The 25,972-nt window shown below is 43.9% G+C and overlaps 1 protein-coding gene across 4 annotated transcripts in view; it reads left to right on the top strand.

Moving 5' to 3' along the window:
• The window catches only part of VTI1A (vesicle transport through interaction with t-SNAREs 1A), a 347,830-nt gene that overhangs the window by 273,376 nt on the left and 48,482 nt on the right, over positions 1–25,972 (top strand). Inside the window, exon 8 of one of the 4 annotated variants that reach the window (XM_040992101.1) lies at positions 5,156–5,404. The exons of the other annotated variants lie outside the window; for them this stretch is intronic. Within the exon in view, the coding sequence (XP_040848035.1) occupies positions 5,156–5,270 (115 nt within the window). The 3' untranslated portion in view covers positions 5,271–5,404. Of the gene's footprint in view, positions 1–5,155; positions 5,405–25,972 lie in introns of those variants that run through there. 4 annotated transcript variants of the gene reach the window in all.

Raw genomic sequence — 25,972 nt, 5'->3', positions numbered from 1 at the left:
AGGAAAACATTCAGGGACCACAAATAAATGGGAATTAAGGAATTTGACTTGGGATTGTCACAAGCAAGTAAGGTGGAAAATGCAAAAGGCTCTGAGTTGTAACATTAAGAATATTATACGTGCATGTGTGTATTATTTTAGCTGTAAGAAGCTGTTTTCTTAAAATAGTCTTCATCCAGATCTTCATTTATATGGTGTTTTTTTCCCTTCAAATTCCAGTTTAATGTCATTCTTCAAAACAGGCTTCCTATGTCCCCCTTTATTTAATGTACTTTATATTTCTTTTTTTTTTGTTTTACTTGATGACCATGAGAGATAGCCACTGAATTGTAAGCCATGCCAGAACTGCTCCTTGTCTGATTTGTTCACTGTGCTGTCCCTGGTTTCTAGAATATGGCTCAAGCATAAGTTCTCAAAATGTTGGTTGGTTTGGTTGGTTGTTTGGATGGACTGGTGGTTAGATGGATAAGTGGATAGTTTGGTAAATGGATAGTTTGATTATAGGAATGAGTGAAGGAATCAAGTTATGTCAGCTGTGACAAGCAGCAGAGTTTAAGACAGAAATTGAGTACTAGGAAAAGACATAATTCACAAGCAGCCCCTTTACTAAGAATCCAAAACCTGTTCTGAATTCCAAAACTGGAGACATCAGTCTCAACAGGGTGCATCCAGAGACGAGAAATTGTGAGAAGTACGCTTCAGCCCTTTTTCTTCAACTTTCATAGGATTGTTTTGTTTAGCAGCTATGTCTATTATTCTGTCCGAAAGGGTTTGACTCAGGACCACAGGGTGAAAATTTCCCAAACACATACTGCAGCTTAAGATCACGAACTTTCTCACTTGCAAGTGCTTTCCTTAGTGCAACGTGAGTAACCAGATGATGTTGGTGGAAGTGCGTGAAGGATGCTGTCACTGGAGCGTCACACGTCCTATGTCCTGTGGCTCTAGGTGACACATCCCTAGACTGTGATTCTGTAATGATCAAGTGAGAAAGGCAGTGGATGGTTGACACTTGTATCAAAAAGAGTAAATTCCCAACAGATGTGGATTATTCACTTTTGTCCTTTGAGAAAACAACCAAAAAAATTATTACAGGTGAACTGAACAAAAATGTTCTAGCCTGATGATAGATTGCATCTTAGAAGTCTCCCCACCCCCATTGCCTGGTCCCTGAGATGGCTTAGACAGGGATTCGCAGTATTTCAAGTACGTTTTGAACAAGGAGCCTGCACTCCCAGGGGGTGCAAGGGGCAGCATGGAGATCTTAATCCGGCACTGTGATCTTGAGGCAAAGCCTCTATGTATGAAAGGTAGTGGTACCTCAAAAATAGAACAAGAGCACTCCATCCATCTGAAGACGGCCGTCAGGGTCACTGAGACCCACAGTGATCTGGCAGATTGAAGCTGTCTATCGCTGCCTTTCCTTTCAGAAGACACTTCTAGAGATCAAAAACGTTTTTTTTAGAAATTGATGGTTTTCTGTTGCTGAGTCATTCTTCTTGCTGTTCTTTCTGCTTTTCCTATTTAGTGCTGGTTTGGTAGCTGAGCCATAGGATCTGTGTTTTCCAGTAGGTGTGGAGGCGTGAGCATGGCTGGAGATCTGCCCGCACTCCCAGGCAGATCTAGGCATGGATGTGTAGGCTTTCTTGCAAGTCCACAGATGCCCAAAGATCAAGATTCATGTTTTGTCTGGTTAATGAAATTTGGATGATTCATAGCACCACAGTCCGTTTCTTATCCTTGTCAGTTACTGGGGTGAATAGATTACTGAGAATAGAAGGTGAGAAGAATGTTTAGATTCATCACATAGTTTGTAGCCAGTTGGATTCGGTATCTTAGCAGGGAGGCATGGTCAGACCCTAGTAAGGTGGGTTGTGTAAAGTGGAGTGACTTCTGGCCTGCTCCCCTGCCATTTTCCATGTCCATGGATCAGTTCATCCAAGTACAGCTCATGTACCTTGCAGGATCCAGCTTAAATGCTACCTGCTCCTTAAAGCGCTCCCAGCCCTTAGGCAGAATAGTCATCCTTTCCTGTGGATTTGCTCATTTGCCTCTGTCTCCCGTTTCTCACCATATACCCTGCAGTATCCTGCCTACCTTGATGTGCTTGGCTCTCCTTTGAGAAGGGACAGGGGTTCTGATTCTTTTGTATGTGTGTCTCCAGGATTTATCACAGCTTTTGGCACAAAGTAGATCCCTCACCGAGTGCCTGATGAATTAGAAATTACTTACAGACACCCAAATTATTAAAGGAATTACTATTTTTGTGAATGTAGAGATGTCAAGACATGTGACACCCAATGTGAGAGTAATCTTTTCTGCCCAGTTCAGGCTATTAAACAGTGACAGTTTCTTCCTCTCCTGAGCCACCTGGATCTTAATGGTTATTTTCTTACAAGGTTGTTGAGTTTACAATAAGACAGGACTGTGTTTACCTTGGCGGGAGAGCTGTCCTCTATTAAGAAGCTTTCAGCAGGGCCCCAGAGTCAAGTTATGGTGTTGTGGGCAAAAGGCCAGCAAGGAAAGCCTTGGGGGAAAGCCCTCCTGGATAAGAAAAGCTTTATCCCCTGGTCCCTGAATCTTAGGGGATTAAACAGCGACCTAGTTCATTGATCCCCCAGCAAGGCCCTCACGTGTTCCAAGGCCTGAATTTGCTCTGAATGGGATCCAGATTCCCAATGATGCGTGCGGCCCATCCGGGTCAGAGGCCACCCTGCTGCCAATCAGGCAAGGCAGGTGGAATGCGGTGCAGCTGCACCCTTGGTTGCAGTTCCCAGCACCTCCCCATCCCACACTGATTGCTCGCTGGTGTGCTTGTTTCTGCCACCTTGTCATACTTGTCCAGGGACTGACTCAAAAGCCGTGTGCGTGGAGCGTCTGTCCTCAGCCCTTTTCTTTTCTTTTTTTTTTTTTTTTTTTTTGTCTTCAGGACAAGCTCAACTGCACTTCCTCTGGCCTTATCGAACCCTTTGTGTCCAAAATGGTTAGTTAGCTACTTTGGAGCAGTGCTGGGGAGAGGCAGTGGAATGGCACACAGTTCCCCCATGCTCGCATCCTCCCAGCTGAAAGTAATGAGAAAAGCAGCTGACCATGGCGAGGATGTTGGTCTTCCCCATTGGAAGCAGTCTGCCTCAACTCAGAGGGATGAAGCTGTTGAATTTTGTCAGCTGCATTTTGGATCTATTGCTGCTGGTCATTTAGCCATCTCTGGTTCAAGCCCAGCTTACAGAAACATATGGCCCCAGCTTCTTCATGGCTACAGATACGGTTCTTTCCCATGCTAAGAGAATTAACAGATGAAATATGGTTTTCCGAACCTCTTTTCATTTACTGTCAAAATAACAAGCGATGTCTTGTATTTCAACAGAGACACTCTTTTTACTCAGTTAGTCAACGAAGAATGCACCGTTGTCTCTGCCGTAGATTTTTATTTTATTTGTAAATTGTGCGTGCTGCATGCTACGGAATACTGAAAAGCCATACACCCTGGCTTGTTAGTTGACACACAGTATGTGTGATTACAAATTGTTTGAATAACAGTGGACTATTGAACTGCCATCCAGATGTGTGTGGAGTTAACTGTGGGAATGTCCACAAAGGAGGATTATCTTTCTTGTGCTGGGGCCAACCGCCCTCCCTGCCCCCCAGAAAGTGGAAACTTAAGCATGGAATGGAAACTACTCAGATAGAACAGTTGCTACAACGGACTCTGCAGAAGCAGAATTAATCTTTCTTTTTTTTAAATTACACATTGCAATTAAGACTGAGTTTATCCTCCTAGAGTAAATCATGCAGCAAAAATGCCAAACAACCAAAAAAAAAAAAAACCTGCAGCTCCTAATGCCCTTTGGGAATGATTCAGTTATATTTTTAAGTGTCTAGGAATTCAAAAAACTGTAGACTCAAAACAAGATGGAAACTACTTAAACCTTGAACGCTTGGTGTATCTTTCCCTTGCTCCCCTCCGTCCTGTCTGCTACACTGAATGCCACAGCTGTGCGTATGCTTCTGAAAGCTTAGAGAAAATGGAGTTTAAATATGTTTATTCTGCTTCAGAAACATTTTGAAATCTTTGAGTAAAGGGATCTTTAAGAAAAGTTTATAGGAAATGCATATCATGAAAAGGCTAGCATGGGCTTCAAAATATTTGCACCAAAATAAATTTATCTTGCAGTTTTATTTTCTTCCATCAACTTTCTAAAGAATCCTTATAAACGAATTGGTTTTCACGATATTGACTGTGTGAAAGCAATACAGAGATCCACCTGTGAACATTTTAAACTTAGCATGCTGCATTGAGGTATATCATTTCCAGCCTACTCAAATAGCTATAATGTAAAAAAATAAATAAATACAAGACAATTCCAAGTGTTGACAAGGATGCAGAGAAATTGAAACCCTCATTCATGACTGGTGTGGCAGTTCCGTAAATGTCAAACATAGAGTTGCTACATGACGAGTGCTTCTACTCTTTGGTGTGCATCTCCAAGGCAGGTGAACGCATGCAATCACACGAGGACTTGTGCGTGAATAGTCATAGCAGCACTGTGCAGCAGTCAAAAGTGGAAGCGGTCCAAATGTTCATCACCGGCTGGAAGCTAAATAAAATGTGGTGCCTTCTTCATCTATTTAAAAAAAAAATAGTAATAAGCACTTGTCCGAACTTGATGAACCTTGGAAACATGCTTAGCTGAAAAATCCAGACACAAAAGACCATGTGTTGTGTGACTCCATTGGTATGAAATACCTGGATTGGACCCATGTGTGGAGAAAAAGCAGACCGGAGTGGTCTGGAGCTGGAGAGGTTGAGGGGGGGATGAAGAATTGGTGCAGTGGGTTTCTTTATTGAGGTGATGAAGATGTTCTAAAACTGATTATGTTGAAGGTATACAACTCAGTGAACACACTCAAAACCATTTAAGTTTATGTGGGTAACTTGCATGGCCTATGAATTAGACCGCAGTAAAATTATTTCAAAATGAAAATATTTGCAGGTAAAAAAAAAATCTTAAAGGTATTTGAATGTGATTTCAAGAAAAAAAAAAACCTAAAATTAGGTTATCTTCAAAAAATCATGTATCTGAACATTTTTGGCAGCATGAAAAAGCATGGAAAATGGTTTTACATTTAGTAGCTTATATTACTTTTTTTCTAGAATGAAAGATCTGTTACTTGTTCAACAGTGTCAACGCCTTCTATCTCTGGTTGGAATCTGCAGCAGTAAGTTGGCACCCAGCCATCAAATGCCTAGATTTACCTTTGCGCAATGAAAAGGCCCTTTAGCGATGCACATTGAAATATATCATTTTGAACCTATTTTAAATTCTGCAGCAAGTAAGTAAAAAAAAATTTTTTGTGTGTGAAACGTCAGGCAAGTCAGAGGAAACAAAGAAACGAATAGGAAATCCTCTCTAGATTCTGCTGGCACTCTACCTTCTATAGTTTAATCTAAAGAAAAATGTGGAATTTCCTGCAGAGTGATTAATAGGCTGGTGTGGTGACATGCAGGAACTCTGAGCTTGACCTTGCAGGTAAAGGCTAACTGGTATGTTAAGTTGATTACACAATTTCCTCTAAATACGTTGACAAGTGGTTTGCACAGTTGCCTTGACTTTTGCCCTTATAAATGCACACTTATAAATGACTTGCTTTTTCAGCTAAAGCAATCCTTATTCTAGATGTGACATGTGTTAAGTAAACAGGCTGATGCAGAATCCCAGCCTCCTAACCTTCCTAGCCAGGTCGGAGTATCAGAGTGAGTAGGGAACAAGAGTTTGGGGAGTCTGAGATCTGTTTTGAGAGGTGACTGAGCATATAAGATGGAAGAACCCCGCACTGCCCCCTGCTCCACCATCTGTCTCTCATGTTTGGAAGCAGGCTTGTGGATTTGAGAAGATGTGTTCCACAAATGGCTTGAAATATTCCAGGAGTAGACGCTGCTAAATCATTTGCAGTAAATGACGAATAGACTGAATTCCAGCGTTTCCTACAACTCTCCTGTATGTCGGGATGTCAGTAAGAAAATACAGCCTTTGCTATTTCTTCAAAAATATGACAGAGAAAAGGTTTCTAAATAACATTTCTGTTCTGTGATCCCTTTCACAGGAAGAAAAGATAAGCCTTTTGTGGCCTAGAGGATATAGTTTAGTGAGATATTTTTATTTCGCAGATGTGCAACTTCTATTTAAGGGGAAAGTTACAAAAGCTACTACAACTGCACAGGAAGTGCAGCTCCAGATAATAAATCTAAATACTCTTTAGGAAAATAACTGTTTATTTGTAGATCTATACGTCAAGCACCTTGATTGAACCTAATATACCCTGATTTGATAAGCGAACAGAGATTTGTTGATTTAGCTGGGATCTATCCGTGTGTGTGTCTCTTCCTGAATGAATTAAACATTTGGAAAATGAATTGATTTTTATTTTGTATATACAAAGATAATACCATTTATGCTTTCCAGGTCTAAAATATGACAAGCCTTGAGCTCATCTGGAAAACAGAGCATCATTAGGACTCAGAGGTTAAATGTACCATCCCACCATCAAAGTCTGGGACTGCGCCTCTGAAACAATGTGCAGACCCATTATAAATCATCTTCATTCATGTTAGCTCTTACATAAGATGAAACACATCAGCCTAAAAATGTTTACTACTTTCCAGAGATGACTCATGCAGTGGTCTTCTCATTATTTCATTTCTTCACTCAGCCGTCTGTAGTTACTCATAACAAAAGGAGTGCCTTCCCCTTTCTGGCTGGCTCTGGACTTGGCCAAGAACTAGAGCTGATCCCTCCTGCAATGTGGCTTCTCCTTGCAAATTGTCGATACTCAGTAACCATTAACCATTAACAACAACATCCTGCCCTGTCTCACTTCCTTCCCGCTGGCCAGCGCCCTGTTAGCCTCATTCACAAGCCAGGGGAAGGCTTTTCATAAGCCCAGCCCTCTCTGCTTTTGCCAAGTTAGGGTCTCTAAGGTTTAGATTTAAACTCTTACACAGCAAACTTAACTTTCATGAGCTTCCTGTTAGGTGAAACAAAGAAGTATCTGCCCGTCTCTCAACTTCTGCAAAAGGCTTGCCCTCTTTTTATAAAGACAGTGTTGGATATGTATGTGCACGTATGTATATATGTATATTGTATATTTGTGCACTGTGAGTGCAGTTTATTTGAAAGACAAAGCAGTAAGCAAGAGGAATGGGGATCAGGGGAAACAATGATCTTTCAAGATCTCCCATCCACTGGTTTACTCCTCGGATAGCTATGAGAACTCCATCCTGATTTTCCACATGGGTAACAGATGTCCAAGTTCTTGGCCCATCCTACCTTTCCAAATACATGAGCAGGAAGCTGTATAAAAAGCAGAATAGCCAGGACTCAAACCCTCATTCTAGCAGCAGGTGTTAGCTTCGCAAGGGGTGCTTTAGCTCACTACCACAATGCCAGTCCCAGTAGTGTCAAATCTTTCCAATAAAAAAAAAAACAAAAAGCAAATACCAGACATAATGTAATGAACATTCTTCTTCCCAGTGTAAACTTAAGAATTGCTATTTTGCAAAGATAAATGAAGCCCCTGTACAACCTGAGGAGACACTCCTAGACCAGGTCTACAGCTCCTTGTAGAAATTCCAATCAAATCCTGGGACCTGCCCTGTGGGAGAAAAAAGGATGACCAGGTGCTTCTTCTCATGCATTTTTGTTTTTCATATTCCAGGTATTTGAACCATAAGAAATTGCCATGATTCTGTTATTTTATTATTGTCAACTGACAGACATGGCATTTCATATTATCCAGCCTCATAACAAGGAGACGGATGGCCCTGGTATGTCCCGGCCAGAGTCAAGCACATGTCCTCTTCTGCCTGGGCCATTCACTTTGCCTCCGAATTGACCCCTGTGCCTGGACTCTCAGTGCCGTCCAATTCTCTCTCCACAATCTTGCCACAGTTATAGAAGTGATTCTGACTAATGCGAAATCCAACTAGCTGAAAAAGGAAAGAAAATTAAAAGATAATTTACAGCAAAAACCTTAGTGTAAGTGATGGAGGCATTGCCAGGGATTCTGCCACAGATGATGTAAGCCAGATGTCTCATGCATATCTCCCTTCCTACGGTCCCCCAAACTCTCAATCACAGAGCACATGTGGACCCCTGGCACAGGAAAGGGATGATGGAGTGGCAGTGGTATCCCAGACTGGGAGTCTGGTGAGGCATGGAGCCCAGTGTTCCTCTCCCAATTGCTACTGTCACCAGCCCAGCCCCTCATATTGCTGCTGCCTCTGGACCGCAGTGCAGTGCTCCTGGACATGCTGCTCCTAGGCCAGCCAGCCAGCTACTGCACTGCTTTCCCCCCATACCTCCAACGTGGTGCCAGAGACTGGGCCCAACTCCACTGTGGATTTGAACTTTGGCTGTACACCACCCCCGACTCCCACTGCAAGGCCAGCCCCTTTCCCTCCTGGGTATGTTTCTATCCCTTGCCCACTGTACATACCTCATCTCCTTCTGTCCTCATGAGAAACCATGAGTTAGCCAAGGAACAGTACCATTTTTGGTGGAACATGAAGTGCTGGCAGTTTGGAGTATATTCCAGAAGAAATGTTAAATTTACATTAATGTGTGATTAATCAAGAAAGCACAATGAGTCTTTTTTATAGCAGGCAAATACTATAAAACACAGAAATAGGACTGAGCTTAATTAACAGAGTGGCACCACGTAATGCTTTTTTCTCTAAATTTCTGATAGCATAATCTTTGCCCCCCCCTTTTTTCCTATTACTTATATTATTATTGTGTTTTCTAACTTTCTGTGGAGAGAAGATTTTTTGTTATTGAAAGTTTTAAGAATGTCTTGCTCCCTGTTTCAGTATTAGTAAATAATCCTCCCGTATCCAGGAGGGATGATTCCAAGCTGTTATGAATCCTGTTGTGCTGTGTTCTTTCACATATCTGCATACTTATAATAACACTTAATTTATAAATTAAGCAACGTGAGGAACTAACAGCCATAATCATAACATGGAACAACTATAAAAATATGCCATAGTAAAAGTTATTTAAAACTTAAAAACCATTTATTCCTGGAATTTTCCATTCACTTTTTTGGACTATAGTTAACAAAGAGTAATTTTAACCATGAGTAAGTGGGGACTGTGTGCAAGCATCATTCCTACTCCGTAAGCAAGTTGTAGGTTTGGGTTTTTTTTTTTTTTAATTGGAAAGGCTGATTTACAGAGAAAAGCAGAGACAGAGAGAAAGAGCCTCCATCCTCTGGTTCACTCCCCAAATGGCCACCTGACCAGAGCTGAGCTGATCAGGAGCCTCTTCCAGCTCTAACACAGGTTGCAGGATCCCAAAGCCCTGGTCCATTGTCTGTTGCTTTCCCAGATCACAAGCAGGGAGCTGAATGGAAAGTGGGACAGCTGGGACACAAACCAGCACCCATATGGGATCCTGGTTCCTGCAAAGCAAGGATTTCAGCCACTAGGCTGCTGCCACCAGGCCCTGAAAGTTAACTTTTAATTGAAATGAATTCAATCATGATTTAGAGTTTCCAGTAACTCTAAACAAAACCCTCTGTTTTATACCATCCATGATCTGGAAATTTCATTGCTCCTCAACCAGCAAGAAATATATCTCAGTCTGCCCCTAGGTTTGATAAATATAGAGCAGTCGTCCTCTTATGTTTATTCCGGTTGTCCCCAAAAGTCATGGTTTGGAAATGGTAGAACACTTAATTAGAAGGGGGACAGCTGGCAGGGGCCCTGCTTTCAGTGCCTTGGCACCTGCAGAAGAAAGCATTGTCAGATAAACCTTCCGGAGCCTGCAGCCCATGACTGTACACATACGCGGAACTCTCTCTCACAGAACAAGCAGCCTTGCCAATCAGAGAGTGAAGTATCTTGCAAGTCCACTTGTTCCAGAAGAAAGACAGGATAAGGGAAGTGGCAGAAGCAGTGATAGGCAAGGAGTTTTTCACACTAACAAGCATGAACTGATAAGCCTGACCTTCCAGGCAAATGTTGAGGGCCCTAAGAGCACCTCTCAGGCCAAAATTAACTGAGCAAATTTAACTTGGCTACCCGTTTTATAATGGAAAGCATTCCTGGGGAAAAAGAAAATTCAAGCTTAACTGCTCTCATGATGATGAATTTGAGTTTTTAAACTGCTAGAATTTGCTACCAAAGAAGTCAGTGCAGTTGCTCTTTCATATGCCTGAAATAGAAGAAGGGAAATACGTTCACATTAGGCTGTGCTCCCTGGACTGTGCAATGGTTGGTTATCTTCTTTAATCCTCCCAAAATCCCAGTGGGCTGGTTTCAGCTCACAGATGCACGCTCAGGGAGATGCAGTCTCAGCTCAAGCCACACAGCCAACAAGTGACCAAGGCCAGACCTGAACTAAGGCAACCGGGCTTGGGAGGCTGCACATTCATCCCCAGAGAAATGGGTGTGAACCCTGTTCCTGCATCCCCTTTCAGGCTTTCACCCTGCCTCTCCCCAGTCCCATCAGAGGCGGAGTGCTAAGATGGCCTCTGGTGGTCTATCTGTGTGGCTATAACTGGGGCTGCTGGTGGTGATGCAGTGTGTGTGCGCGCTCACGTGTGTGTCTCAGGGTTAGAGTATTGATAAAGTAGGAAAATGTTTATTGGTCCCTGAAAGCCTTGAAATGTGTTGGACTCTTCTTCATACCAACTTGAAGGCCTGGATGTGGTTAAAGGAGGCTCTCAATGATGCATAAGGAAAATGTGGCTTTTTTTTCTTCTGAAGAACTCAGGTTACTAAGTACTGTCTGAAATCATGGAGTTGTGTCTTTAGGATTGTGTACTACCCCTAACAGCCATACCAGTTTACCATACCAGGAAGTTAATTTAAAAGTGCCTGGCAGTACTAGACATACTAACCTGACCCCTACCCCGCCAGCTGTAGGCAGGGGGATACAGCACCAATTCAGTGCCCAGACCATCTGGGCTGGGCAGGGAGTGAAGGACCTAGTCTGGGCCTCATGATCCAGGATAGAGAGCAGGTAATGGGCCACCATGAGAGGGTGTTTCATTTCACCCAGGACCCAAAGAGACGGATGACCTGTTGCAGGTCTCCCAGCACATGGTGCTAAAACTGTCTCTAAGATTCATGCCAGCGTATCACCACTGCCACCTCAGGCAGACAGCCTGTGTGCAGCTTAAACACATCGTCTCAGTTTAGGCATCCAGGGATTCCTCTTGGGGTTGCATTGGACAGCTGTGCCAAGGAGACCAACTCCCAGATGGGTCATGCCCTTTGTTCCTCGAATAGTTGGATTCTCAGCATACAGCAATAAAAGAGTCATTTAAACTAATTCAATCTGATTCATACAGTTGGTGACTCATCCACAGTAACACATGCTGTCTCATTACCTGAGCCAATCAAGTTTTCTCCAGACTTCAAGTCCATAGCAGAGATGTAGGTAGATTGTCCAACAGGTTTTTTATTGCTTGTTCTGAAAGCAAGAAGTACCCTGGAGGACTGTATACATATACAGACATTCTACACACCAAGCATACCTCTTACTCTTTTTTCTTTTTCTTTCTTTCTTTTTTTTTTTAAATTTGCGATACTGTTTTAACTAAATATATTTAGAAGGAATTGGGAAGAGTTATGCTACCGCTCACATAAACAGATTTGCCAGTAGCCAATCTTTTCACACAATGCCTTTATCTTGGCTGCTCTCAGTATCTTCTTACCAAAACTTTGAAGTTACAGAGTTTTTGCAAATGTATTTATTTATTGGAGAAGCAAGGTAGAGAGGGAGACATGGGTAGGGAGAGGGGCAGAGGTAGGGAGAGAGAAATCTTGCGTCTCCTGGTTCATCTCCCACACGGCCCCAATCTCCAGCGGCTAACCCACTGTGCCATTGCACGGACCTCTTAAGATACAGGTTTAACTAATTCAAAATGTGGGAACACCCACCTCATAACCCAGTCTTCACTGTCAAATAAAGCAACCAGAATGGACCCTGGTTCTGACAGAACAAGACCAGCTTTGGTTTTTCAATTTAAATACATGTGTTAGTACATGTCCCTATGAAAACGGTGTCACTTCTGTTCTAAGGTGGCAGAGTTGGGAAGGAAGTTTCAGATCGGCATGTTGCTCATGGAACCTCAGCCTCTGGGAGTTTCTCAAATGGGGAATGTAAGATGATGCCGCAATCAGTACTTCTCGCTGCTGCTCTCTCTGTTTGGTCCTTACACGAGTCTCTCAGAGAAAATGCAATCTTTCGGAAGTCAGTTAGAGGATGGAAAAGGTGAAGTCATAGATGTTTGTCAAAACTTGCACTACCCTGCCCTGGGATAGAGATATTTCTCTACTCATGACGTAGTCCTATCCCAATAAACACATAGTGAGTAGGAAGTATGCTATGTTCAAAATAGCTTCAGTCCTCCTACCCTACTCAGCATGAGAGCACAGCTACAACAGAGCCTTGTGGAGGCTCAGTTCATTGGAATCACAAGGCTGACGGAGCCCCCAGGGCTCAGGAGATGAGGTTGTACCACGTATCACTAGTCCAGGGAAAGACCCAAATCAAAACACAGTTGCTGCTGAACGCATGCCACTTTGGCACCATCAGAAAGGTGAAAATCTTGGCTCTGAACCGTCATAAACTGGGGACCATCTGTGTGTCTGAATTCAGACCATCCCAATACAGGCTTCACTTCTGTCAGCTGTATGTGCAGACCAGGGATCAACTCAAAGTTCCAGGCCGAATCTGTATGTCCCAATCAAAAGTATAGCTTTTTAAGAGTTCATATTGTCTCCATCTTTTTTTTTTTTTCCAACTGTAGAGGTTTTTATACTTATGAGCAGAGCATCTTAGTGAAGTGGGAGAAGGCAGCTGAGGAATGAGAAAGGTGAAGAACTGGTGCCCGGATCTCAGGCATGATCTCGGCATATTGGTTTCCACAGGTAGCGTGTATGAAAGTTAGAGACCTGGCAATCGGTTCTGTTACACTTAGCTGTACTGCAACTTGAAAGTCTCAAGGCAAGAGGCTTCTTCAGCAGTAGAACAGCAGAAATATAGACACAGCATAAATGTTCATCAATCGAAGGGAGGGTCTCAACACCATAGAATATTATACAGCAGATAAAATCAATAAATAACCCCTACAGCTCAACATATATGCACCTTGAACTAACACAGTGAGTCACAATATGATTTTCAAAATGCTCCATATAGTGTATGAGGCATAATTATAGATACCTAAATGTGTATTAAAAGTATAAAAACAGGGACAGAAGCATGCCTTCCAATTACAGATTACTAGCTACTGGTTGAGAGAGATGAATGAGGAGGGAGTGTCAACTGTATTTGTAACATGTTATCTTTGCAAAAGAGCAGCTCAGTTCTTCCTTGCTATTAAGTAGATTATTGTGTTTTGAGAGGAAACAAAGAAACTGACTTTTAAATATGTGCATTGTGTAACAAGCCAGCAGGAGAACAAGCTTTCCAGTTCACACTCAGGCTTCTGTGGGAGAATAAACCAAGTCAGCTCCATCTTCCACCCAGGACTGCGCTCCAGTTCCAACTACAGTCCCAAGACTTCCACCTTACAGAAGGCTGACTGCTAAGAGGAGACTTTGCTCATTTCTAAGACTCTGCAAAGTCACCCCTGATTTTTTTTTCAAATGAAATTTAACAAAGTATGTACACGAGGGCTCCTGTAGAATGGCCCTAATTTGTGCTTAGGAATGCATAATTTTATCAGGATCTCTGTAATTAGATATTGTGCAATAGAATAAAAAGCAAAGACTGCTTGTTCCATAGCAACAACAGCCTTAAGTACCGCACTTTCATTGAGATAACGAAGGTTTCCATAGACACACATATCACATGGGATTTTGTTAAATAGACATGTAAGAATGAAAAAAACCAAAGTTTCCCCATTGGTTTTCCCCTCTTTTAAGGGTGAGCTTGTGCTCACATGTTCTCTTCTTTTTATGTGACCTCCTCCATGGGTTTGGATTCTTCACCTGACCCCCTTACCTTTCTAAACTGTAAACATGGATACTGAGGCTTTCATTGTCCTGGAGAATAATGTCAGTGCTTGAGGTCATGTTTGGTGTAAAGCACTTATCTTCAGAGATAAGAAAATGCTAGTTGGTTTTGGATTGAGAGGTTTGCTGGGAATGCCTTGTAGGTTTTAACAGAGAGAGCATTGTCCTGTCCGGCTGGGCCATGGATAGAGAGCAAGCATCCTGCGGGTAACAACTGGACCCAAGGCACCTGCGACACCAGGACTCCCATTATGTCACCCACAGACACCTTACAGCCCTTAGCTCCCATCATCGTACCCACAGCAAGCCCTCCATAATTTACTCTCTGCTGGCTAGCTCATCTGAGAAAAGCAGCAGTGTTCAGTAGTTATTGAGACCCTGTAAAGTGCACCTCTGTAACTAGTCCAGAAGCCAGATGCCTGGGAAGCAGGTGAGCTGTGTAAATGTGCGGGAGTAAGGCTGCGTGGATGTCACACAACAGGAAGTGGGTGACTCGGCGCCAACCAAAGTGTGCATAGACTATCTCAAAGCCTTCAGGCCAAGCTTCATTAAAAGACTAAGTAACCGAACAAAACATAGTAATTTGCATTTCTGCCAAGGCTGTGAGGAAAGCTAATTCTAGTCCTGTGGTTTTTTGGGTCCCTCTCCCCTAATACGAAACAACCAAATCCTGAACAGGTGAAGGGTTATCTCTATGATTTTAAGCAGGTACCTCTGCAGGGCATTTTTCTTCACACCACAAAGGGAGAAAGGCTTTGGGCCCGGCGCAGGCCAGCCCGGTGAAGGGCCGGTGCTAGAAACCCCATTTCCTCTTCTCTCATTGAAGTCTATTTGTAGTGTTCACCAGGAACAGTCCAGAAAGGCGGGCAAACACTTCGAAGCAGTGTGCATCTTAAGGGGAAGGGCCTGTAGAAGCTCGGTATCCACTACGCTCGTGGTCCCTCAATGTACAAACCACTTTCCCATCATTGTAAATACTAGCCAATTACCACAGCCTTCCGTCCAAGCTGCTGCCTCCCTGGGGTCATCTCTCAGGGTTCTGCTTACCTGCACTGAGAGGAAACCTAGTTGATTGTAATAAACGTTTCTCATGCAAGCCTTACGGGCCACAGGATTGTTGCTTGGATAACTTGCCCCAGCTGTCTCCTGTTGGAACGCGTGGCTTCAGATGTCTGTGTGCTGCTCCAGGTACGCCCAGGCTAACTCTGGGACCTGTTTCTGTAGTCGTACTCATGATACTAATTGCACTTAATAGTATGGTTGCAATTATTAGGACAAAAATCTCCTTCCATTTTATTAGCATTTAGCAACTCTTTATGTGGCAGTAAGTGTGCACCTGAGAGAACATGGGAAACAGGATGTGACGAGAAAGGTTGCTATATGCAGAGCATGGCAAAGAAACACAGTTGGTTAGCACTGTGAAGCCCAGCCCTGACTTTTGACAAGCAGAGAAATGTTATTGGATTTCTAGAGAGTGCCCTTCTGAGAGACTCAAGGATCAGTTTGCAACGTTGTATCGCTTCTCAGCCTTTTGGCTAAGATCAAGTGTAGTTTGTAACATTGTTGTTGTCTAATCAGTGTATGACCCAGAAGAGACAGAGAGGAACAATTACACAGCAAACTGTTCATCTCTCTGCTGCAGTGTCATTCATTCCTTGTAGCATGTATAGCTTCTTTTTAGGATTTATTATTATTATTATTGGAAAATCGGAAACACAGAGAGGAGGAGAAACAGAGAGGAAGATCTTCTATCCACTGATTCATTCCCCAGGCAGTTGCAATGGCCAGAGCTGAACTGGCCAGTCTGAAGCCAGGAGCCCAGATGCTCTTCCGGGTCTCCCGCACAGGTGCAGCGTCCCAAGGCTTTGGGCCATCCTCGACTGCTTTCCTAGGCCACCAGCAGGGAGCTGCATGGGAAGAGGGGCCTCTGGGACATGAATCAGCGCCCATATGGGATTCTGGGTGTGCAAGGAGAGGACTTTAGCCACTAAGTTACCATACTGGACCCATCATATACAGTTTCTTTGGGCACAATTGCAGTCACTTTTCTAAATAGGACCAAAAGCTAAATAAAATGAACAAAGGCATTTGGCATAGCAGTTTAAGTCACTGCTTGGGACACCCACAAACGATATCAGAGTACCTGTTTGAATCCTAACTACTCCTCTTCTAATACAGCTTCCTGCTAGTGAGCCTGGGAGAGCAGCAGGTGGTGTTCTCAAGTCCTTGGGCCACTGCCACCCACATGAGACACCTGAATGCTGTTTCCAGCTCCTGAATTGGGCTTGGCCTAACCCTGGCTGGTGGCAGCATGCAGAGAGTAAACCAAATGTCTCTGTCATTCAAATAAAATGATTTGAAAAAAAAAAAAAAAGTAATGCCTATTACACAACTGAAATTGTTCTTTCCCTACTAAAACAAACAAAACAATAGTCTAAAATTTATAAGTTCAGTACTAGAGATTATGTATTTTAGAATAGTGCAGGAATCAAGCCATGGGGCAGGATGGATTTAATGCCGCCACAAGATTAAGGAGATGATCTCTAACAAATTGCATATATGATCGCTTCTAAATCTCTGAGTCATTGCACATAAGAGCCTGTATTTCCTTTGGTCAATGATGACTCTTCATGATGCGAGAATTAAACAGAGGTTGGGACACATTCTCTTACGGCTGACTTACCTGTTCCCCATCCAGGTACCAGGAAAGTGACTACAGATGTTCATGCACATCTCATCAGCAACAATTAAAAGGTTCTTTTAACTCAAAATTCAAAGAGGAGGTGGCAGTATTTTTGACATAGCAGGGAAAGCCTCTGCCTGTGGCACTGACATCCAAATGTCACATCCCAGCTGCTCCATTTGCCATCCAGCTTCCTGTTAGTGGCCTGGGAATAGAAGGGAAGATGGGCCTTTTGAGTCCCATGTGGGAGACCTGAGTGAAGGTCCTGGCTCTGGCTTCAGTCTGGATCATTGCAGCCATCTGCAAAGTGAACCAGTGGATAGAAGAGACTTCTTTCTCTTTGTCTCTGTGTCTCTCTGTAACTCTTTCAAATGAGCAAATCTTTTGGGAAAAAACATTCAAAGAGGATACAGGAAGGCCTCTCTTCTCATTGAGGAGAACCAAAGTCATAATGAAGAATAGCTACAGACTGGAAACGGATATGGAAAAGTCATGGCGGTCTGCAGCTGTGGGAAGCTTGCATGTGCTGATTGCCCATGTAACCCAGAGTCAGGTGCTGCCAGGACTGGGTCCAGCCTGGTTCCCACTGGAACCTCCTGCTTGGCTGCTGTCCCACTCCGTTAGACCTTTGATCCTCTTCTGCACCCCTATTGCTAATACATGATTGACTGCTCCGGAGCTGGGCTGCCCCCTAATTTCAGAGCAGCCTCTAGCTTGCCAGTTGCAAGTGCTGCAGGAATAACTTGCAGGCTTCAGCCACTGCCTTGCTGTGACTCACGCACGTTCTGACCTTGTGCCAACTGAACAATCTTTGGAAGTGCTGAGGCTTTGGTTCCCCTTCAGGGACATAAGCTTGGAGAAAAAAGTGTGAGGTTTCCTTAAAAAAAAAAAAGATTTTTTTCATGGAAAATGAAATTAAAGAGTAGAAAAATTTATGTTAAAGGCTAAAAACTGTGAAACTCGTGCCTACTTTTTTTCTTAATAAGCGTTTTCCATGCACTTTTTGAAAATCCTCATGCTTGCTGCTCTGGCTGCCAGGGTTTTATAAGATCCCTTTGCTTTGGAAGATGGAGAACAACTTCCAGACTAAATGAGTCTGGTGCTTAGGAAACCGTGATTTTTCTCTGTGTGGAACGATCCAGCTGTGGCCCTTACATGCATTTTCTTCCTTATTTCCTTTTTATCCTGTGATAGAACTCTCTAGTTTGTGAACTTTGAAAGCAGGTTTTATATCACAGTAAAACACATGACCTGAGAATCAATCTTTCCTGATTTGTATCTTCTACCTAAAATTTCTTGTCAGTTAAGTTAGATTTAGTTATGCTTAGAAAAATCACCTTTGAGTAGAGACCAGCTATGTAAAACAGGAGCTGTTCTGGGAAGATGGCCGCATTGGGACATTCTGTTTGTTATCTGTGCATAGTTGCACTGTGTTATCAGCTGTTAGACTCAGCATCTTCACTTCTTTGCAAAGAATGCCTTTGCCATGTTTGTATACCTGACAGAAATAGCCAAAAATTTTCACTCTTTAAAATATAACAAAGATCCAGCACTTAATCCCATAGCCAGAAAGAACAGATAGCCCCACATCACTTTCCTCAGCCCTGGAGAGGGTTTGAAGCTTGTGTGTTTTTCCCTGTCTCTTGCCCGGTTAGTATTCTCACTGTGGTGCATAGCAAGCAAATCCTAGAAAGAGTCTATTCTACTTTTAAAAGTTAGCATTTTCCCTCCAGGGTAGCTGTTTGCTCTGGAGACCTAATCTATAATTACTGCTATCTAATAGTTTTATACCATGTCGTGCATTATTTGTAAGGAATTTCTTCCATCATTTTTTTTTCATTGGCCATCCTGTGACATAGTTTAATGATGAAAATTAGCTATTTTCCCTTAGTGAGGGCAAAAAAAATGGATCGCTCTTTCTTTCTTCCTTTCTTTTCTTTTCTTTTTTTTTTTTTTAGATTTATGTTCTGCCTACCCGCAGTTGAAGTAGCCGGGAGCAGAGTAGGATTATTCTCTGTTGAATATATTTATGTGAAAAGAATTTGGCATTTCTTTTCTCATGGCTGGGAATGCCTCGATTCCAACTTATATCACTGACTTTGTGGAGCTCATAAAAGACAAAGGAAACCCTCCCAGGAAGAAACTCGGTGAGTCAGAGTGAAGCCACCATCACAGCATTTACCAGCATCCTTGCTGTGAGAACAGCGTCCAGTGTAGGTGGGAATCTGGGTGCCAGGAAGAGACCCGCTGCGGAAGCATCTTGGTACAATTTGATGTGGGCCCTGAAGTCAGGTCGGTGTGTAAGCTGCATCAGCAGTGCGAAGTGATGGCATCCTGGGTGCGACTCTGTGCGTCAAGGAGGAGACTGGTGAGATGCAGAGCCCAAAGCCAGAGCTTAGCCATTCCCTAGGAGGAGGAAACAACACAGGGCAAAGGGGATGTTTGCTTCTCAGGAGGTTAGGAAACCTCATCCGTAAAGCACAGCCATATTTGTGTTATGACTTGATTTAACACTCAAGGAACTTAGCCCACGCCAGCTGTGATTCTCAAGCCGCCTTGCTCATTAAAATTCCCCTGTTTTGATTCGGACTCCCTTCTACCGTTACTTACCGTTGCCTCGTCTATTGTCCTGCAGTTTAGTCTCTGTATAATTTGGGCATGTGCACTCTGGTCAGTGCTCCCGGGAAGTTTTCCGTTTTTCAGTAGCACATTTCATATCTACCGAAGCGAACGTTCCTTGTTAAAACTTTGGAAAATTCTGAAAAGCAACAAAGAAAAACTGCATGGCACAATAATTGTGTCACCTGTGTATTGTAGCACCACTAACTGTTTAGTCATATTTTAAGCATTTGAATGAATCCCTGCAGATACCAAGGGCTGCAAGAAGCCACTAAAGATGGATGGACTGAAGCTTCCAAAAGCTGTGCAAGGACAGCTGTCCCAGTGCCCTGGCAGGTGGCCCAGTGCCTGGCATGCAGGGAGTGCCCAGCACGGGGGACGTGCACTAACCCAGGTTTTCACCTCAGGAGAAATCCACCAATCTAGAATATGTCTAGGAAAAAGGAACTGGGTCCATACTGTTCCCAAACAGAAACTACAAAATAAATTCCTCAGTTAGGACCTCTGTCAAGTCAAGAATATGGCCCCAAGAGGACCAGGGACCAAGGCAGGAACTTTCCTGACGGCGCTCACAAGTTAGATTTTTCTCAAAATTCTGTCGTGTAACTTCACCATCGTGGTAGATGATGGAAACCCAGTTGGGAAAGTGGACGCCCAGTAGCTGTTCTTAACAACAGGTCACTGTCAGCCAGGTGAGGGCCGCACGCCCCACCTTCGATACCTGCTGGGATGGGGCTGTGGTTTGGGGATGGGCAGTGCAGGGGGCCAGAATGCTGGTTGCCCAGGTCCCGCAGAGCCCACCATGGCCTGCCCGTGGACCAAATGTTCCAGCAGGGAACAGCGCCCATAAACAGATTACAGAACTATCATCCGTGAATCCCCAAACAGTTTTCTGTCATTTAATTAGAAAATTCATCTTGTTTTGCCTCCAGGCCCTGTAGCCTTATTGCATTTGCACATATTTCAAAATGTTTCAAGTACTGACCAGATAACATTAATGAATATATTAGATAGGCAAACGCTTTTAAACAGAAAATAATAAACCTACTTGTGTGTATATATTAAAAAAATGTTAATTCCGTCTGGAGCCAAACAGGTAATTTTCCCTTCAGCGTTTTTTCATGCAGCTAAGACAGGTTGGCCTAGGAGCGCAGTCAGCCTGTCTGCAGACTCGGGCTTGACTTGCATTCCAGGGTCCGATTTTCTCCAGAAACAGACAGCGAGATGATCTGATTGGCTCGCGTCCAGAGCATGCTCACAAGGGCTTCTTTGATGAAAGGGTTCTTGGTAAGTACTGTACCAAAAGCAGCCTGCCACCCTCCTTTCAAAGATACCCATTTAGAGTAATTCCCAGAAAGGGAAAAAACAGCGAGAAAAAGAGAGGGAGAAAGAGCTGAACTACAGGATGACCGCAAGAGTAATTATACTCCCTGGCATAGGGAAAGGGGCAAAGTTATTACTAGTAAACTGCTGGATGTTGAAGTAAGCTGGTTGGCAACTGCACAAGAACATACGGAATGTGCAATTAAGCTCATTAAAACATCATCATTATACTTATCAATCTTTTTCCAGCAGGGGTGGGGTGGAGCAGTGTGTTATGGCATGACTGCATTTACAGATAAAGATCCGGGCTACCTTGGTGCCGCTGTCCACAGACAAGATGAGCTGTTGAGCAGCACGCAGCATTTATGGTCAGGCAGGCTGGCTAGGATGAGCCCTGCAGGTACCCAGGAGGAGGCGGGCTCCTCTCTGCAGGCATGCTTTCTATTGGCCTGATCTCCATCAGGAAAGCGTGCCTTTATTAAACACCTACTGCATGCCCAGCACTGGTATGTTGTTATATAAGATGGCAGCCCTGCCCTCTGGGTGCATTAGCTCGGATGAGGAGGTGAGACCTCGCCATGTATTGATGCAGGATGTGCTGATAGGCGACTGAGTGCCAAGTGCCCCACTAGGTGTTCTGCGTGCAAAGGTGAGCAAGGAAAATACGGCCCCACTCTCAGCTGCTGGCTGGGGGCGGATGGGTCATCCAGCGTCATGGCTACAATATCGCTGGGTGGTGAGTGCTGGGGAGGTCAAGATGGGACAGGAGCCCAGGGTGGGAGTGACTGCCTGGGGCAGTCACAACTCGCTCCTTTTCCAGCTTGCTTCTGGAGGGGAAGCAGTGTCCCTCTTCTGCCTTCCCTTTTGCACTTTCTTTGTCCTGTGAGTCCTTAGGACATTTTTCATATGGAAAAGGTCTGTTGTATCCTGTTGAAAATTAGTCACATACAGAAAAATATAAAAAGACAGTAAAAATCATCTGTAATCTGACCACCCACAGTGACCTGCCCTAACATGTAGATGTATTTTTCTTCCACTCTTGTTTTTGATTTTTACAAAACCATATAAATCGAATGTTTTACTTACTTGTTCCACTAGGCATAATATGAATGTTTTTCGTATTATTAAAAAAACACTTCAAACTGTTGCTGAGAATGTACAGTTTAACAAATCTTCTGTTGCTAGACATTTCATTTATTTACAGTCTTTTCACCATTATAAATAATACTGAGGATATAATATAAACACCCTGAGCATCTTGGTACAGAAGAAGTGTCACTTCTTTTTGCATCCCTATAGTGATTTGCAAACAGCATCTATAGAGTAGGCACTTGAAAAGTAAAGGAACGTCACGTGACACAGAGCAGCAGGTGCCCCTGGGGCCCGTGGGGAGCTGACTTGTCTGGAACAAAGGGAGTTCCTCAGGGATTAGGTGGGCCTTAAGCAGGGGTGCTGCAGTCTTTGGGGGGGGACATAGAGCCCCCAGCTTACACCCTGTTCTGAGCCTCTGTAGAGCAGCTTCCTGCCATCCACCAGCACTGTGCTGGCCACTCCCATCACTCCTGTGGCTTCCTCCCTGCATCTCAAGCTCTGGATCAATTACTGCAGACATGGAGGCAACAAGGTTGCTGGACCCCATCTCGGAACCCGTTGGGGCGAAGTCCAGCCATCTGTGTTCATAAAACTTACCCCGAGTCCAGGGGCAAGGTGTCCAGGGCTACAGATTGGGAAGCATTTACTGCAGTCATCATGCTGGACTCGTAGTGGTCACGGGCAAGGGCTGCTACAGACAGGTATGGCTCAGACCCTGGGCTGCCATTCCCTACCCCGGGGCCTTGGCAGATTGCCGCTGATTGAGCCTGCCTCCTTCAGAGTAGAAGGAATAGAAGACCAGGAGGGTGAGATGTTCAGCCAGAAACATGGCCGGTTGTCAGTAAGCCTTCTCTATGGTGTCATTATTCTTATCCCTGTCATTTTAGACCTTTAAAAAAAAGATCTTACTTATCTTTATGTAAAAGGCAGGATTACTACAGATATATAGATAGAGAGAGAGGGAGAAATACAGATCTTCTATCAGCTAATTCATATCCCAAATGACCTCATAGCCGAGGCTAGGCCAGGCTGAAACCAGGAGCCTGGAACTTTGGCCAGGACTCCTATGTGGGTGCAAGGGCTCAAGCACTCCAGCCATTTTCTGCTGCTTTCCCAGACACGTTGGCAGGGAGATAGACTGAAATTGGAGCATCCATATGGGGAGGGAGGCTGGCCTCACAGACAGCGGCATAACCCACTACACCACAAAGCTGGCCTCTCATTGTTTTAAAAAACATGAGCACCATGGAGGCAGCGCCCTAACCTTTTATGACTAATGAGAGCCTGTTTTGTAAAAGTAGCCTCAGAGACCGTCTTCCTCCCTTTCCTTTCTTAGGCCTTCCCCTGCTGCTTCCCAGCAGGGAGCTGCTGGGTGGCATCTGATTGGTAGAAATGCATCCTTGGTTGGGTGCCAGGTCAGGCCTAGGTGGAAGGGCCAAGGAGCCTGAGGCAGGCTGACGTGGCAGGTGTCAGTGGAGAAACTCCAGGACCCGCCTGGTTTGATCAAGGTAGTGTAAAAACGGACCCCAAAGGTCTTTGCATGGAAAACTGGATCTTAAGTTTCAATTATTAGCAGTAGTTAGAGCCAAATGCTTGTTCCTCTCAAACTTTGCAGGTGGATCACTTTCCTCCCACTGTTGATATCGTGTTTTGAGCTGCTAATAAACTTAATAAAATCCATTTCTTGTTTTCCCCAAGTGCATTCAGTCCACTCACATACAGGGTAACGTCTAGCAACACTGTGTTACTCAGTGTTTTTGTTGGAAAGGAAACACTTCTCAGACTTTTCCCCAGTATCCCAGTTGGAATGAGCGGTTTGAATTCAGGGAACCTTCCCATCAACCGAAACACTTGGACAAAGAATAAGGGGAGAATTCTGTGTTATTGGTTCAGGAAATGTATTCAAAGACACCACCTTCTTTTCCCTTTCCCTTCCCCTGCAGAAGCTCTCACCTGTCCTTGTCCCCAAGCCCAAGTCTCCCGTGGGTGTTTGTGTGTCCTCCCGGCTCCAGCAATCCAAGCTGGCTCGGATGAGAAAGCATGGCGCGTGTCAGGGAGTCCACACTGCAGGGATTCTCGGAACACTGATGATTGAATGTAGCCATAGTCAGAGCTAAGGAAAATGCTCTTGGTAGAAGTTGGGGTGGAGGCCCACATCCTGGTATCAGACACAGTGTCTGGGGTCCAGTCCTGCTTCTGTCTTGGATCCTGCATCTGGGAGACAGCGGGGGTGACTTAAGTGCTTGGTTTCCTGTCACCTACATGGATGACCTGGATGGAGATGGAGGTGTTTTGATTTTGTTTCCTGTTGTTGTTTTGTTTTTATTGGAAAAACAGCAGATTTATAGAGAGAAGGAAGCAAAGAGAAAGATCTTCCTTCTGTTCATTCACTCCCTAAATGGCTGCAACAGGTGGAGCTGGAGCTGATCTGAAGCCAGGAACCAGAAGCTTCTGCCACTGTTCCATGTGAGTGCAGGGTCCCAAAGCTTTGGGCCATCCTCTGCTACTTTCTGAGGCCATAAGCAGAGAGCTGGCTGGGAAGTGGGCAGCCGGGACACGAACCAGCACCCTTATGGGATCCCAATGCTTGAAGGTGGAGGATTAACCTACTGAGCCACAGCTTCCGCCCCTTGGATGGATTTCTTGACCCCTGGCTTTAGCCTGGCCCAGCTTCAGCTGATGTGGGCGTTTGGGACTGAACCAGCAGATAGAAGACCTCTGTGTTATCTTCTCTCTTTTTGTCGTGCTGCCTTTCAAGTAAATAAACAAAAAATTGTAATAGTCAGTCCTGAGTTGACAGGCCAACTTAGGATGGGGAGAAAGTCCTGAGCAGTACTGAAGGCATTTCAGCCTGGTCTGTGCAGAACCAGAAAAGAGCTGGAACAAAGATGTCTGGAGGTGGAAGGAGAGGTCTAACAATTTCCAGCAACTTAGTGCTGAGACTCATCACAGCACCTTCTGTTTATGAGATGGGGTGTGTGTGTGTGTGTGTGTGTGTGTGTGTGTGTGTGTGTGTGTGGTGACACAGCTGAGAGTTTTAAGAAAACCTAAAAAGTTAGAAGCAATGCAGATGTTTGTTGATTCATTCTGGTCAATTGACATCTTATTTCAAAATGCAGAACCAGGACATAGAACCCTTCCTCGTCCACCCTGCACTGTGTTGGTGGTAATTGAACCACTTACCCGTGTAAGCATCAAAGTTTTTCTTTTTTGTTTTCAAGACAGGAAAAAAAGTGAAGTCAGCCTCTCACTCAGGCTTGTGCATACCCTGACTCTAGGCCTTAAAGAACCTGCTGTTTTTTAACAAAGTGGGGGCTCTTGCTCTTCTGTGAGGTTAAAAACTCGAAACTTACAATGCCTGCCTGTGTTTGCTGAAGTGATCACCCATGGGCTGTGAGTCACTTTATCTCCTGGTTCAATCAGCACAGCCCTCTTAGAAAGAGCTGTCTTAAAAACACTGATCTGCGGGTAAGATTTGTTTTAATTTCGGTCTAACAGCTTTTGGATTACTCCTCAAGACTGGAGCGTCAAGCTTCTGTACAAACAAGGAGCTTACACAAAACTCCCATTATAATGGTGTCGAGGAGGACGGAGGCCGTGTTTGGTTGATTGAGTTATGATTGTATATGGAACAAATAAAAGCTTTCTTTCCTTAAACATAGCTGTTATGTCTTACTCCCACTAATAATGCCACATTTTCTTTTAAGAAAAAAAAAATATTTACACAGCCTGACATTATTCTGAATGTCGGTGCAATGTGTTACATCTAGGTTGAAATCCACTTTTAATCCTATAAGCTAGAAAAATAAGTTGAGTTTCGAAACTTGATTCTGTTGCTGCATTTATTACCAGCGTTTAGTCTCTCTCTTTCTCTCCTTTCTCTTTATGGGTGAATAGATAGATACGAATGGAAATTTGCATATGTGTTTCTATACACTTGTAATCGCTTTGCAGTTGCTATGAGAATCTGTCTTGCTTCATTTTCTCAATATCCACTCTGTGGTCTCAGTAAACTCTTTTACACTGGACCCATATACCATTTCCCTCCTGGGCAGCATTATGCCATCTCTGCCTTCCTCCTCTAAGTTCCTATTGCACTGGGTTCATTACAGTTTTATTTATTAGATTTAAGTTTTCAATTAGCAATAATCATGCCTCAGATAAACCCCATTGGTTACAATTTATGGGTCTTTTTAAAATACGGTGGATTCGACAGTTTTGGT

Source organism: Ochotona curzoniae, unplaced genomic scaffold (assembly GCF_017591425.1).
Source record: "Ochotona curzoniae isolate NIBS_2020 unplaced genomic scaffold, NIBS_Ocur_1.0 contig_66, whole genome shotgun sequence".
Taxonomy (NCBI): domain Eukaryota; kingdom Metazoa; phylum Chordata; class Mammalia; order Lagomorpha; family Ochotonidae; genus Ochotona; species Ochotona curzoniae.
Note: the sequence above shows the minus strand (reverse complement) of the source record. Positions and strands in the feature narration are given on the sequence as shown.